The 14,030-nt window shown below is 48.3% G+C and overlaps 1 protein-coding gene across 5 annotated transcripts in view; it reads left to right on the plus strand.

Moving 5' to 3' along the window:
• Positions 1-14,030, plus strand: part of RFX2 (regulatory factor X2) — an 88,647-nt gene that overhangs the window by 29,366 nt on the left and 45,251 nt on the right. Inside the window, exon 1 of one of the 5 annotated variants that reach the window (XM_034997709.1) lies at positions 1,894-3,426. The exons of the other annotated variants lie outside the window; for them this stretch is intronic. Coding sequence (XP_034853600.1) covers positions 3,399-3,426 — 28 coding nt within the window. The 5' untranslated portion in view covers positions 1,894-3,398. Of the gene's footprint in view, positions 1-1,893; positions 3,427-14,030 lie in introns of those variants that run through there. 5 annotated transcript variants of the gene reach the window in all.

The following is a 14,030-nucleotide window of genomic DNA, read 5'->3' on the forward strand; positions in this document are numbered from 1 at the left end:
TACACTGCTGGCTCCAGTCCACATCCTGAGACCCTACACATCTACACATCTATATAGGAATACTCTAGCCCGGGTCATCTGTACACTGCTGGCTCCAGCCTTGCCCCTCAGGCCCTCACGTATGTTTCTGCTGACTTTTTCAGCATCCCAACTTAGTGTCTTAGAGCCTCTCACACCTCACACCTTTAAAACTCCACTTCTGAGTGCTCCCCAGGCCTGCTTCTCCTGCAAGTTTCCTGCTCTCATCCTTTCACTTGCCAAAAATCTTTGAGCCACTCTTGACTCCTTTCTCTCCCGCTCCACATCCAACCCATTAGTAACTCCTACTGACTCCACCCCCAGTATTTATCCAGATTCTGACTGCTCTGCACCCCTCCGCTGCTGTCATCCAGGCTCGGCCACGTCACCATCTCTCACCTGATCATCACATTACCCTCTTAACTGCTCTCTCTATTTCCGTCCTTTTCCTTCTTTGCCTCTCCTCAACCCAGCAGCCAGAGGGACCTGGTTAAAACCAAGTCAGTTCAGGTCATCCCCAGGCTGAAACCCTCTGATCCCTTCCACTTAACCCCAAGCAAAAGCTGAAGCCTGTATGATTGGGTGGGCCTTTTCCCCTCCTCCTTGTTTCCTGGCTCGCTCAGCTCGGGTCACCAGCCAGGCACGGTCCCACCTCAGGGCCTTTGCACTGGCTCTTCCCTCCACAGGAATGCTCTTTCCCCAGATATCTGAATGGCTTGTCCCTCACTTTCCTTGTGTCCTTCATGAGTCTTCTCGGGGAGGCATTCAGCAATCCTTTAAATATTGCAACCCCACCTCACCCCAATACTCCCTGCCTCTGCTTTGTTTCCCCCCCGGCATCTGGCGCCATCTGACATACTATAGATTTTCTTATTTTATTTACGGTTTCTATCACTCCCCACCCACCCCCACCACCTTCTAGAATATAAGTTCCATAAGGGAAGGGAATTTTGTCTGTTTTGATTACTGGGCAAGCCTGGCCCATGCTAGGCACTCAATATTTTTTACTGAGATCAATGAATAATGCACATAGGACTGCCTTCCGAGTCAATCCTCTTTCCAGAAGTGGCATTTGGGACCCTTACAGCTGTGTGTCAGAGCCTCCCTTCAGACAGGGTGTCCAGGCCGAATTGACAGTGTTCCCTAGGTGGTGGGAGCAGGGCTACTGGTGGTCTCATCTCCAGGCTGGAGATCACCATTACCACTTTGCCACACATTAATGGCCCAAGAGTCTGGCTTAAAATCCCACATCTCACTGGAGCCCAGGTTCAGATTTTAACAGTGTGGAATCTGCCTCCTCTTATTCTTAAGGAGACACATCCATTCCAACCTGCTTATTCTAAGAGCATCTCCTAGATGCTGTCTTATGAAAACAAGGTTTCTTTGTGTCAGTCGTGTCTGTCTCAAAGGCCGGGTTTTGTTATAAGGTATGCCTTAATCACGCACAAACCTGTTAGTGCTGGGTGCCTTTATAATAAAACCTGAAATGTGGACCCACTGTGGCTAGAGCCACGTGCTTCCCATTCTTCCAACATGTTTTAAGATCCTTGGCCATGCTCCCCTCCCCCAAATAAGACCATCCCCTTTGAACTCTGCCCTCCCCTTGTAAGATGGAGTGCTGTCCTCTTCCCTTCTAAGTTCCAAAGCCCAAACTGCTCTGGACACAGCCAAGGCTGGGTTGGCTTTGAGGTTAGCTTGTTTTTTTTTTTCCTCTGTGGGACAAGATTGGCCGACACTAGGGACCTCCCTGTCACCTCTTTGCGGGGATGTATGTCCCTGTGCTTCCCAGGCCTGGCTTCCTCTTCCTCTTCCTCTTCCTCTTGCTGAGTGGGCAGGAAGAGTAGGCACAGGGACGCCAGATGCTCTGGGTTCCTTCCCGCAAAGTCCCAGGAGGCATTTCTAACGATTTGGTTTGCAACCTATTTATCTGCACATATGACATTCTCAAAAGTCTTTTAACCTAGGTATCTACTCCTCTGTTCTTACATCTTTTTCAAATAGCTCAATCCCCAGTTTGTTTTAGTTTGTATAATCCCTGCCCAGAAAACCCGTGTGCAGCTATGAATATCCCACATTGTTTGCCCGATGATAAATAAATTCTTTCCTCTTGGAGAAAAAGGCACTTTCTCCTCCCGGCACCAGGAAGGACTGTAGAAGTCCCTGCTATGATGCTGACCGTGGGTAGAGTTGGTCCTTCTTGGGTTTTGTTATTTCAGAACAAATATGGTAAACTGTTTCCCCGTTGGTTACTATAGAGAAGAGATTATTTGCCTTTCTCTTAGGGCTTCTGAAAATAATAGATTACATATTTGGGAGGGTTTTTTTTAGATCTGGTTAATGTGAGATAGAGGGGATTGCTCCGGGGATGACATTGTTTGGTTTGGGAAGTATTCTTGTTGTTGCCCAGCAACAGGCTCTTAGAGACGGGAGTGGACTGCGTTGTCCCTGGCAACCGTTGTTACTCAGCAAACAATGAGGGCCTGCAAAGAGCGCCAGGACTGCGGGCTCCAGGTTTTAATTGAACATCTGCATATATTTTTCTCTGATGAAATTATGTTTGAGTTTGCTTTGCCACGACAGGTAGACCTGGGTCCACCTGGGATCTCCTTGGCAGAAAGCATGCTGTCATTTTGACATCTCATCCTGTATAAAGCAAGAGGAGCTGATGGAAGGGGAAAAAAAAAAACAACTTTCAGCCGTTTGACTATATCGTAGACTGCTCTCCGCTGGAGACTTATTCCAATCTTAAGTGGAATTTCTTTTTTGATCGAATTCCTCTTGTTTGTAAAATCATTACCTGGCCAGCCTCCTCTTGAGTGCCTTCCCGCATGACGTTTTCTTGCGGCGGCTGGAGAATATCAGAAAAGCCGGGACTTGACCCCAGTGGGCCACACGTGAAAACAGCATCCACGCATGAGCTTGGCTGGCGATGGAGACGGGACCCAGAGCCTTCTGGTTCTTTAATGTTCCTTGCTATTCCTGTTAAGAAGTTGGGAATGCAGGTGACCCTCAGGGGAAGCGTGCATATTACGCTTCTGCATATTACCGCCAGGAGTGGGACACCCTCACCCTGACGACGGGCACTTTGCAGCCACTGGGAGGATTCTGGCAAAACAGTGTCACTCCCCACCTCCTCCTCAGCGGGCCACAGATAGCGATTGTTTACCAGGGCTGGTTGCTTGGGTAAACACTGCCCCTGAACTTCATTCAAAGCCAGTGACACATTTCTTTCCCCGCGCTCTCTGCCCCGCCCTCCGTGCCCCGCCCACCCGCCAGGGCTATAAACCGGGCGTGTTACTCAGTGCAGGTTTTTGGCGGGGACTTGATCCTGCCTTGTTCGTCTCTCTCGAATGCAGTCTGACTAAGGCAGCAGCACCTGTATGGCCTGTATCAGAACACAGCTCCGTGGTGAGATTCGCTTTAGTCGCGCCGATTGGGTGTTTTTTGGTTTTTGTTTTTTCCAGCGCAGTTCACTCTGTAGCCGAATGCCCCACGAAAATGTCCGTGGCACTTTCGTGCCTGCATTCCAGCTAATGGCTCAGGACGGTGTTAAGTATCTGAACAAGCTTCCCAACTTTCTTTTGCAGCCAGAACGTGTAATGAGATGTCATTTGTGTTCTAGAGCAAATAAAAGCCAGTCATATATATATATGTGTATATATTATATATATACATATATATAATATATATACATATATGGCAAGCTTGTCAGCCACCAGCCCTATGAGGTATAATAACTAAGCTTCAGTTACGTCAAGTGTTCGTGGAATCAAAATGAGTAAGTTCTGACTTACACAAGGATTCCCCAGAAGATTAAGGAGAACACAGGATTCTTCCTGTAACCTGGAATAGCAGCAGGAAGGAGATCAGTTTTGTGCCGAGAAAGATCAGTCCCTCCAAAGAAATGCTACTCTGCATTCCAGGAAATGAGTTTATACCCAGTTCCAGTTTAGGCAAGTCATTTTTCAGGAATTGTAGCCTCATTTAGACATTTTCTTTAAGGGGATCATTTAAAAAATGTCCCCACAGAGATACCCCCCCCCCCCATCAGGCCTTGCAGCTTGAACAAAGCGCTTAACATCTTTGGGTCCCAGCGGGCCTGGCTGGTCCGCAAGGGCCCCTTCAGTGCTGCTATGTTAGGTGAAGCTCCTGATTTCAGCTCGGCCCTTTCTCTGCTTTTGAAACTCCAGAGTAAGGGGTGACCAGAGAGGAACGGGGGGTCAGTTGGAAAGGCCCGGGGCATGATGTTGGCAGCAGGAGAAAAGCCAGCCTAATTTGCCTGAGTCAGCCGTGGAGGTCCTGCCCATTGCTTGTGCTTATTGGCCATTCCTGGGAACGGAAGTGCCCTTGTCACAAGGCAGGACCGCCCAGTGCAGGGTGGGGTCAGCAGGCTCAAAATCCGGCAGATGCCCTGGAGGAGGGAGCTCCTGGCTGGCCCCGGGGCCCCGCCTTGCTCCTTCTCCCTCAGGTTGTAGGGGGAGCTCCGAAGGCTTGGTTTTCTTGAGGACTGGCTGGCCCAGGAGCCAAATGTGCACAGCGGGGAGAGAGGAAGCAGAACCCAGAGCAGCGAGCGTGGAGAATGGCTTGGTTAGTTTAGAAATACCAGGTTTAGCGAGGACGTGGCGTTAGACCAGTGGTTCTCAAAGGGGGTGACTCTGACCCTCAGGGAACACTGGGGGATGTCATGTTTGGTTGTTGTGACTGAGGAGCGGGTGCTCCAGGCATGGAGTAGGTGGGGCCAGGGATGCTGCTCCCCCCTCCCCACAGTGCCCTGGGACACCCCACAGAGAACAGTCGGGCCCCAAATGTCTGGACTGGGGAGGGGGAGAAATGGTGGTTCAGAGCAGGGCTTCTTAAACTTTAGTGTGCATACAAATCTCCTGGGAATTTGGGTTGAAATGCAGGTTATAGTTTATGAGCAGTTCCAGAAAAGGCAAAGCCATGCATCTCACCCCCTGCTGACTTTGTCCCTTTGGGGGCATTTGGTTTTCACAACTGGGGGTGCTCCTGGCATCAAGCAGGTGGAAGCCAGGATGCTGCTCAGCCCCCCACAGGGCCCTGGACAGCCCCCCACAGCCAAAAATGACCCAGCTTCAGTGACCACAGGGCCGAGACCGGGGAGCCTGCACGAGATGCCGGGGGACTGGATGGCAGGGGGATGGCAGGTTTTAATCGCTGTGCACAGTGCTACTTGGGTCCAGTCTGAAGCTGCTGGTGGCGGCCCCGTGCTCCCTAACCCAGCCGTCCTCCTGCTCTAGCTATCATGGGGGGGGTGGTTCTCTGAGGGCCTCGGCCCTCTCCAGGCTAGCCTCAGCCGCCCTGTTCTGCAGCATCACATCCACCCCATCCTGGCAGGCGCCCCCGGCCCTGTCCTCACCATCGCGGGAACACCAGTCCCAGCCTCCGGTGGCCCTCTATGCCAGAATGGCCGCCAGCCACCTTCTCACTGCCGGTCGGGACCACTGTAACCACGCCGGCCACCCTCGATTCTGCAGAGACGTGTATTTGGCACGGCCTGCACAGCCCCGTGGCCCGCACTCAGGCCCTCGGTCCCGCAGGCCTGGGCTCGGAGCCCGGCACATAGCGTTCCACTTGGATCGAACTGGGGGTGCCCGAGGGCTTGGGTAACCATCCCATTTAAACACTGCCCCCAAAGTGAGAGGAAGCCTGGCTTTCTCCATGGAGTGCCTGCGGAAGTGTATACAAAGCAGAGGCAGGGTGGGGAGGGCTCAGAGGACTGAGCGTGCCCAAGGGGACCGGGCGCGTGGACAGAGGAGCGTGTGAGGTTGGAAGAGGGCTGAGAGGCACGCGGACAGCAAGATGGACAGCAGATGGCCTCGGTCTCCAGGGGCAGGGAACATGCCCAGCTGGGTAGCGGGGCTAGATGGAGGGAAGAGTGTCGACGGGGCCATTATCGACAAGTCCCTTCCGGTTAGTGAGTGGCATAAACTTTGATCTCTCTGAGTCTCAGTCTGTCTGCTGTTGTTTCTAAAATGAGGGTGGTAGGCTCAGTCGGTGGAGTGTGGGACTCTTGATCTCGGGGTTGTGAGTTCGAGCCCCATGTTGGAGGTAGAGATGACCTAAATAAAAACATTTTTAAAAATAAAAATAAAATGAGGCTGATAACGGACTTGCTTCCTGAAGAGTTAAGAAAGGTCCCACGTGTAGCCTGCTTTGCCCAGAGTCTGGGGTACAATTAATGCTGAATTGCATTGCTGGCTTCTGCCACTGCAGATGTCCTTGGTGTTCTTGCTCCTCTCACTCCTTCCCACTAGGTCGTATTTTATTTATCAGGCACGAGCCGGGGTCCAACCCATCACTGCACTTCATCCTCCCCACCCCTTTGTCAAATAAGGAAACTGAGGCCACAGCCACGGCCACAGCGAGTGACAGAACTGAACTCAGTTGTGTCCGAGTCCACAGTCTGTGCCCGTTCGGTGTGCCGGCCACCGTAGTATCTGTTCCGAACTTGTGTCTGCTGTATTTATGTGATGAAGGCTGCTGGGTCTTTTCCGTGATGGAGTGGAGACGCAATGGCAGGCAGGGAAATAGGAAGGGAGCCAGGTGGCGGTTCCTGGGATGCGCTCCACAGAGCAGGGCTCTCAGACTAGCTCTGAGTAGACAGCCTTCATGTCAGAAGGTCTGAATCATCCAGAGCAGGCTGAGCTGCCTCGTGAGTGTGGAGGGCACGCCTGGAACCATCTGATGCACCATACTCAACCTTCTCAAGGACCCCAGACCCTTGTCACCGGAATGTTCCGCATACCACCCACCCTCTCAGTAGTGAGACTCCTGGTAGTCCTTGATTTAGAACATGCAGTGCTCCAGAATGCGAGGAGGAGGCAGGGGTCGCCCTGGGTCACTGGGAGGTGGTCCTCAGAGGAGACATCAGGGCTGGGTCACCACTTAGACGTGGCCTGGCAGCCAAGGGAGATGCCCAATGACTTGAACTAGTCCAGTGGCTTAGGAAACACAGAAGAAGCAGCAAGTTTGAGGGAAAGAAGTTGCCGTTTGGATTTGTTAGAGACTAAGTCTGGTGGCGTTTAAGTGATTACAGATAAGCAGTGGAATGGGGTTGCCTGCCAAAAGCATATTCGCTGGGTGAAAATGTTGGTGAAGGCTGGGTGGTTTTTTAATTCACGTTTCCCTCCTGAATCCATGACATTGGTTTTTTTTGTTTGTTTGTTTGTTTTTTAAAGATTTTATTTATTTATTTGAGAGAAAGAGAATGAGAGAGAGCACATGAGAGGGGGGAGGGTCAGAGGGAGAAGCAGACTCCCCCCCAAGCAGGGAGCCCGATGCGGGACTCGATCCAGGGACTCCAGGATCATGACCTGAGCCGAAGGCAGTTGCTTAACCAGCTGAGCCACCCAGGCGCCCCTGAATCCATGACATTGTAAGTGGCAACTAAAATCAGACCACATGTGAGCCGAGGTAACCATACCTTTGTTTGGACAGTTTTTTAAAGTAATAGTCAAATCATGTCTCTTTAAGAGGAAAGTAAGTGGGCGTTGCCCCATTACGATGGGGCGAAAGGCCGCTGTCCTTTGAGATCAGAGTAGCCTGTCCCACCGAGGAGACAGGAGGAGGACAGGAGCCTGCAGCTTCAGGGGACCTCACCCCCCACGTCCTGGCTGGAGCCCTGCAGACGGCCAACTTCCAGGGCTCAGGCCTGCTCCTCTGCTGGAGAGCAAGTGAACACTTGGCCACTGAGAACAAAACAGGAACGGAAGCCCAGTTCTTACCAACAGAAAAAGGAATTTGAATTCTGTAGATACTTTATTCCAGAGTAGCTCGGATCCAGCTCCGATCCTTCCAAGTCCATTGCTGCAAAAGAAAAAAAAAAGTGAAAAATTAAGGAATGACAGGGCACCCAGATGGCTTCGGCAAAGAGGGAATAATGGGCCGCCCTTGCTGGAAGTTGAGACTTGATGGTCCTAGAGACAGTGGGTAGGCTTTCCAGGGCCCGGCCTTTTCAGCCTCTAATTCCAGCTCCCGTTGGGCAGACTGCAATGCCCTCTGTTATCCTTCCTGTTCCTCACCTGCCTGCACGTCCCTTTCACTCAAGGCCCGTCTGTCCAGCTCATTTCTCAGACATTGCACCCCAGTCAGAGCGGGGGCTCTCAGTTGGGGCAGTCTTGTCCCCCGGGGGACATTCACCAATGTCTGGAGACTCCGGGCAAAGGGAGGTTCCTGGCGTGCGGTGGGTGGGGGCAAGGAGGAGATGGACATTAAGTTCTCCAAACATACGAGTCTCCTCTCAGTGCCTGGTGCTGAGCAGGGCTATCCTGAGGGCCAAGCCCCAGCCCCAGGCCAGCAGGCACAGTGCGGACAGAATCTAAAGCTCACATCACCTGCTCCGTAGACCTTGCACTCAAAGGGAAGGGTATCCAAGAGAAGCAAATGGACATGATTTTTCTGGTCACCTTAATGCCACTTGGAATGTCAGTGCAAGTATCCGGGCAGACGCCGGGGTTTGGGACAACGGGTACTCTCTGAACGCATTCTGGACTTGTCCCTTCTTGTTCATGGGGAAAATAGGAATTGCTTTCTCGGAGGCCAAGGGAGCCTGGTGCCATCCAGGTGCTGCCCTGCGCCAGGAGAACATGAACCACTAGCTTTGAGGAGGCCATGCGTCTCTCCCCAAAGGAAAAGGAAAAGGCCAGGTGTCTCCCCAAAGCGGAAGTTAACTGGCCAATCAGAACGAAGGGAACTAAAACCCGCTGTGCTTGCTCTTTGCTCCTTACAGAGAAGATGACAAGATGCTTTCTAAATACCATGAGACCTATGTAAGGCAGGTGACCCCTCCGCTTGGCATATGGAAGAACAGGAATAGAAATGAGATTGCTTCAGGTCGCGGTGAGTCAGCGCCCGGCCAGGAGCAGGGCCCAGAACTGCCCTCAGCTTTTTCTGCGTTTCCTTTCCTGTCATTACTGGTTACTAGGCAACTGGAGTATTTTCCTGTAAACAGAAGCCTCTTCCCTTTGTGCCCGGGGCAGATCCATTCATCGGGTGTGATCCCCGCCCGTTGCCCCTCACTTACACTGGGGGAGGGGGGAATCTCGCACAGGCTCCCCCTGCTGAGTGTCCCGAGCAGCGTCCCCGGGTCCACTGTGCCTTCTCCACGATCCAGTGAGGCCTCGCTTGCCCACTTTATTCCTCAAGTGTGTCTTCATTTGGGACCAGATGGCCAATGAAACGTGCTAGGCTTACAAACAACACACTGGGTGTGTTTCTGAGCTCCGGGAGCTTGGGGCCAACCTCGCCAAGCTGGGCAATGGCTCGTATCGAGGCCTCTCTCCTTTTTATTGGCCGTCCTGAGGCCCCTGGGACCCAGTCGAGAGTGGCCACAGATGAAGGGAGTCAAGGAAAGAATGCTCAGGCCCCAGCCTTGTGCAGAGAAACAGGAGAGAGGACAAATGAAGCTGGTCGAGCAAGCAGGAAAGACAGTCACTGAATGATTCCCACCCAGTTCCTGTTGAAGTTCAAGTTCAGAGCAGAAGCGCAGACCCGCACATAGACCTACGAGAGTGTGTCTAGGGCGTCTCAGGGGACTGCCGTCAATGAGGAGCCTGACCAGCAGAATTTAGGGATTCCCAAACTTCCCGCTGAATGTGGCTGGTTGGTGCCCTTATCCGCGGGGCCAGCCCTCTCGCTTCCCCTCCTGGCTGGCCCCTGTTCTGCCAGGTGGAGGGGTCACTCAGATCCGGCCTCACACTTTCTAGAGGGACCACCTGACCTACTCTTTTCATCTCCAAGGGCTGCTAGCATAGCAAACCAGAGCTTGTGGAGGAAGGCAGTGATAAAATATGCCGGCACGTACCCTTTGGGGCTGAAAACTGATTGCCAAGTGGGTTTTTTATTTAACTTTTTGGTATGGAAAATTCAAACATCTACAAAACCAACACAGAGTATAATGAACCGGGTGCAGCTGTCACCAGGCTGTACACTTACCATCACTCTGCCATCTTGTGCCACTTACACCCACACACCCCCACCCTCCACTCCATGATCATATTTTTACACGGTTTTTCAGGTTAAAATTTACATACCGTAGATGCACAAATCTTGACTGTCTAATATTGACAAATGGGTATTCCATGGAATGCACACCCTGTTCTCATGGAGAGAAATCTACAATTTCTCATCTCCTCTCCTGACGTGGGCATTTGGGTTTTTGCACTTTTTGGCTGTTGTGAATAAAACTGCTGTAAACCTGTGTGTACAGGGATTTTTTTTTTTTTTTTTGTAGACGTGTTTCCGTATTTCCCAGATGAACACCTCGGAGAGGAATTCTGGGCTAAAGGGTGGGCTTAACTTTCTACAAAACTGTCAAACCTTTTTTCTGACATGATTGTATCATTTTACATTCCCACAAGCATGTGAGAGATACGATTTCTCCCTGTGCTCACAACACTGTTTGTTGCGAGACTTATTTTAGCCATTCTAGCGAGGGTTTACTAGTATCTCATTGTGGTTTTAATTTGCATTTCCCTAGTGACTAACACTGTTGAGCACCATTTCATATACTTGTTGGGCATCTGGGTATCTTTGTGAAGAGGCTGTTAAAGTCTTTTGCCCATTAGGTTGTCTTTTTATTATTAAATTGTAGGAGTTTTTACATATTGTGGATAAAAGCCTTTTGTCAGATACACGTTTTGCAGATATTTTTTGCAAAGCCCAGACTGTGGCTTACTGATTTGTGTGATGTTGTTAAGAAGTTTATTTATGTAGGGGCTCCTGGGTGGCTCAGTCGGTTAAGCATCTACTTTTGGCTCAGGTCGTGATCCCAGAGTCCTGGGATCAAGCCCCGAGTCTGGCTCTGTGCTCAGCAGGGAGTCAGCATCTCCCTCTCCCTCTGCTTCTCCCCCTGCTTGTGCTCTCTCTCTCTCTCTCTCTTGCTCTGCTCCCTCTCTCAAATAAATGAATAAAATCTTTTTTTAAAGCTTATTTATTTATTATTTTATTTTTTATTTATTTTATTTTTTTTAAGATTTTATTTATTTATTTGAGAGAGAGAGCATGAGAGGGAAGAGGGTCAGAGGGAGAAGCAGACTCCCCGCTGAGCAGGGAGCCCGATGCGGGACTCGATCCCAGGACTCCAGGATCATGACCTGAGCCGAAGGCAGTCGCCCAACCAACTGAGCCACCCAGGCGCCCTATTTATTTATTTTTAAAGTAATCTCTATACCTGACATGGGGCTCAAACTAATGACCCCAAGATCAAGAGTCACATGCTCCTCCAACTAAGCCAGCCAGGCGCCCCTGATTTGTGTTCTTGAAGTCTTTTAATGAACAGAAGTTTTCCGTTTTCACAAATCTAACTTATCGAGTTCTTTGGTCATACTTACTACTTTCTGCATTCTGTCTAAGAAACTCTTGCCTATGCCCCTATGTTTTGTCTTAGAAGTTTTATAGTTTTAGTTTTTATGAGTAAGTCTATGATCTAATTTAAAATCATTTTTGTGTGTGGTATAGGATAGGGATTGAAGTTCATTTGTTTTCTTCTTCCCATGTGGATATATCATTTATTTAAACAACTTTCCTTTCTCTGTTGAGTTGCTTTGACACCTTTGTCAAAAATCATTTGAGGAGGAAAGGAGCTGGGGCTTCATTAGGGAAAAAAAGCAGTTGAAAATGTAAGTATGGGTTATTAGTTTTATATTGCTGGCTTTGATTTATTAATATTTTGTATCATTTTTGCATACATGTTCATGAGAGATATTGGTCTAAATACTTCTCTTGTAATATCTTTATCAAGTTTTGGCATCAGGGTTTTGATGACCTCCTAAAATGAGTGAAGTATTCCTTTCTGTATTTTCTGATGAAATTTGTGTATTAATTCCTTTTTCAGTGTTTTATACATTTAACAGTGAAAGGCTCTGTGCCTGAAGTTTTCTTTGTAAGGAGGCTTTCAATAACATATTCAATTTCTTTGCTAATATGGCATTCACATTTTCTATTTCATCTTGTGTCAGTTTTGTGTGTTGTGTTTTTCCCCAAAAACTGTTCATTTGATCTAAGTTGGTGAATTTATTGGCTAAAGCTGTTCATAAGAGTTCCTTGTGATTTTGGTTTCTATAAGATTTGTAATGGTGTACCTCATTTCATTTTTTATATTGGCAATTTGGGTTTTTTTTCTTTCTCTTACCAGTCTTTTATAGGGAGTTGCCAATCTTTTTTCTAAGACCTTATCTTTTTTATTTTTATTTTTATATATTTTTAAGATTTTATTTATTTATTTGACACAGAGAGAGAGAGCACAAGCAGGCAGAGGGAGAAACAGGCTCCTGGCTGAGCAAGGAGCCCGATGTGGGACCCAATCCCAGGACCCCGGGATCACGACCTGAGCCAAAGGCAGATGCTGAACAACTGAGCTACCCAGGTGCCCCAGACTATCTTTTTTAGAGCAGTTTTAGGCTCACAGCAAAATTGAAAGGAAGGTACAGAGATTTTCTGTGTACTCTCTGCCCTCACACACGCCTAACATACCCCACCAGAGTGGTGCATTTGTAGATGAGACTTGCACTAACATGACACATCTTCATCACCAAAAGTCCATAATTGACATCGGGGTTCCCTCCTAATGTTGTACATTCTCTGGGTTTGGACAGATGTATAATGACATGTGTCCACCATTACAGTATCACACCGAGTAATTTCTCTACCCTAAAAATCCTCTGTGCTCCACCGATTCATCCCTCCTTCCCCTTAAACCTCTGGCAACCACTGATCTTTTTACCCTCTCCATAGTTTTTCCTTTTCCAGAATTGTTGTATTGTTAGAATCATACAGCACATATGGATTTACTCTTACTTAATAGGATGAATTTATGTTTCCTCCATGACTTTTCATGGCTTTTATAGCTCATTTCTTTTTCAAAGAAATTTCAGTTTGGGGGAAATTTTGGTTCTGTTCATTTTCTCCATGGTTTGTGGAGTTTTATTTCTTTTTTATTATTTCCTTTTTTCTGCTTAAGTTTAGTTTGCTTGTCTTTTTATAGCTTCCTAAGGCTGAAAACTTAAATGATTGATTTTTAAACCGTTCTTTCTAATTTGTTTATAAAGCTAAACATTTCCCTCTAAGCACTGCTTTAGATACATCCCTAAATTTTGATATATGGTGTTTTCATTATTATTCAGTTCAAAATATTTTCTAATTTCTTTTATGGTTTATTCTTTGCCTATGGGTTATTTTAGAGGTGTATTTTAAATTTTCTAAGTATTTAGCATTTTTCTAGACATCTTACTGACCTCTAATTTATTCTCTTGTCAAAATACATATATGCTCTATATAATTCAATCTTTTGAAACGTATTGAGACTTGTTTTGTGGCCCAGAATATGACCCATCTTAGTGAATATTCCTTGTACATTTGAAAAGAACGTGCAGGTTTGGGTTGTTGTGCTCTATAAATGTCAGATCACTGTGGTTGATAGTGTTACCCAGATAAATCCTTCCTGGTGTTTTTGTTTAGTTTCTATCAAAATTACTGAGAGAAGAGTGTCTAAAATCTCTAACTGTGACTCTTTATCTATTTTTTCCTTTAGTTCTATTAATTTTTTCTTTGTGTATTTTGAAGCTATACTACTAGGTGCATACACATAATGATTATGTCATTATCAATTTATCAGGATGGAATGTCCCTCCCTCATTATTTCTAGTAGTATTCCTTGTCTTGAAGGAATTTTGTCTCATTATTACAGCCACTCCAGCTTAATTAGAGTTTGCATGGTATATCCTTTTCCATTCTATTACTTTCCACCCATGTGTGCCTTTGTATTTAATGAGTGTTTCAGGGTGCCTTGGTGGCTCAGTCGGTTGAGCATCCAACTCTCGGTTTCAGTTCAGGTCATGATTTCAGGGTCATGGGATCGAGCCCCACATGGGGCTCTGTGCTCAGTGTGGAGTCCGCTTGGGATTCTCCCTTTCCCTCTCTCTCTGCCCTCTACCCTAGCCCTGTCCACGCCCCCCCCCCCCCCCCCCCCCCCCCCCCCCCCCCCCCCCCCCCCC

This window comes from Mirounga leonina, unplaced genomic scaffold, assembly GCF_011800145.1.
Source record: "Mirounga leonina isolate KUSES-001 unplaced genomic scaffold, KU_Mleo_1.0 Mir_94, whole genome shotgun sequence".
NCBI classification, from domain to species: domain Eukaryota; kingdom Metazoa; phylum Chordata; class Mammalia; order Carnivora; family Phocidae; genus Mirounga; species Mirounga leonina.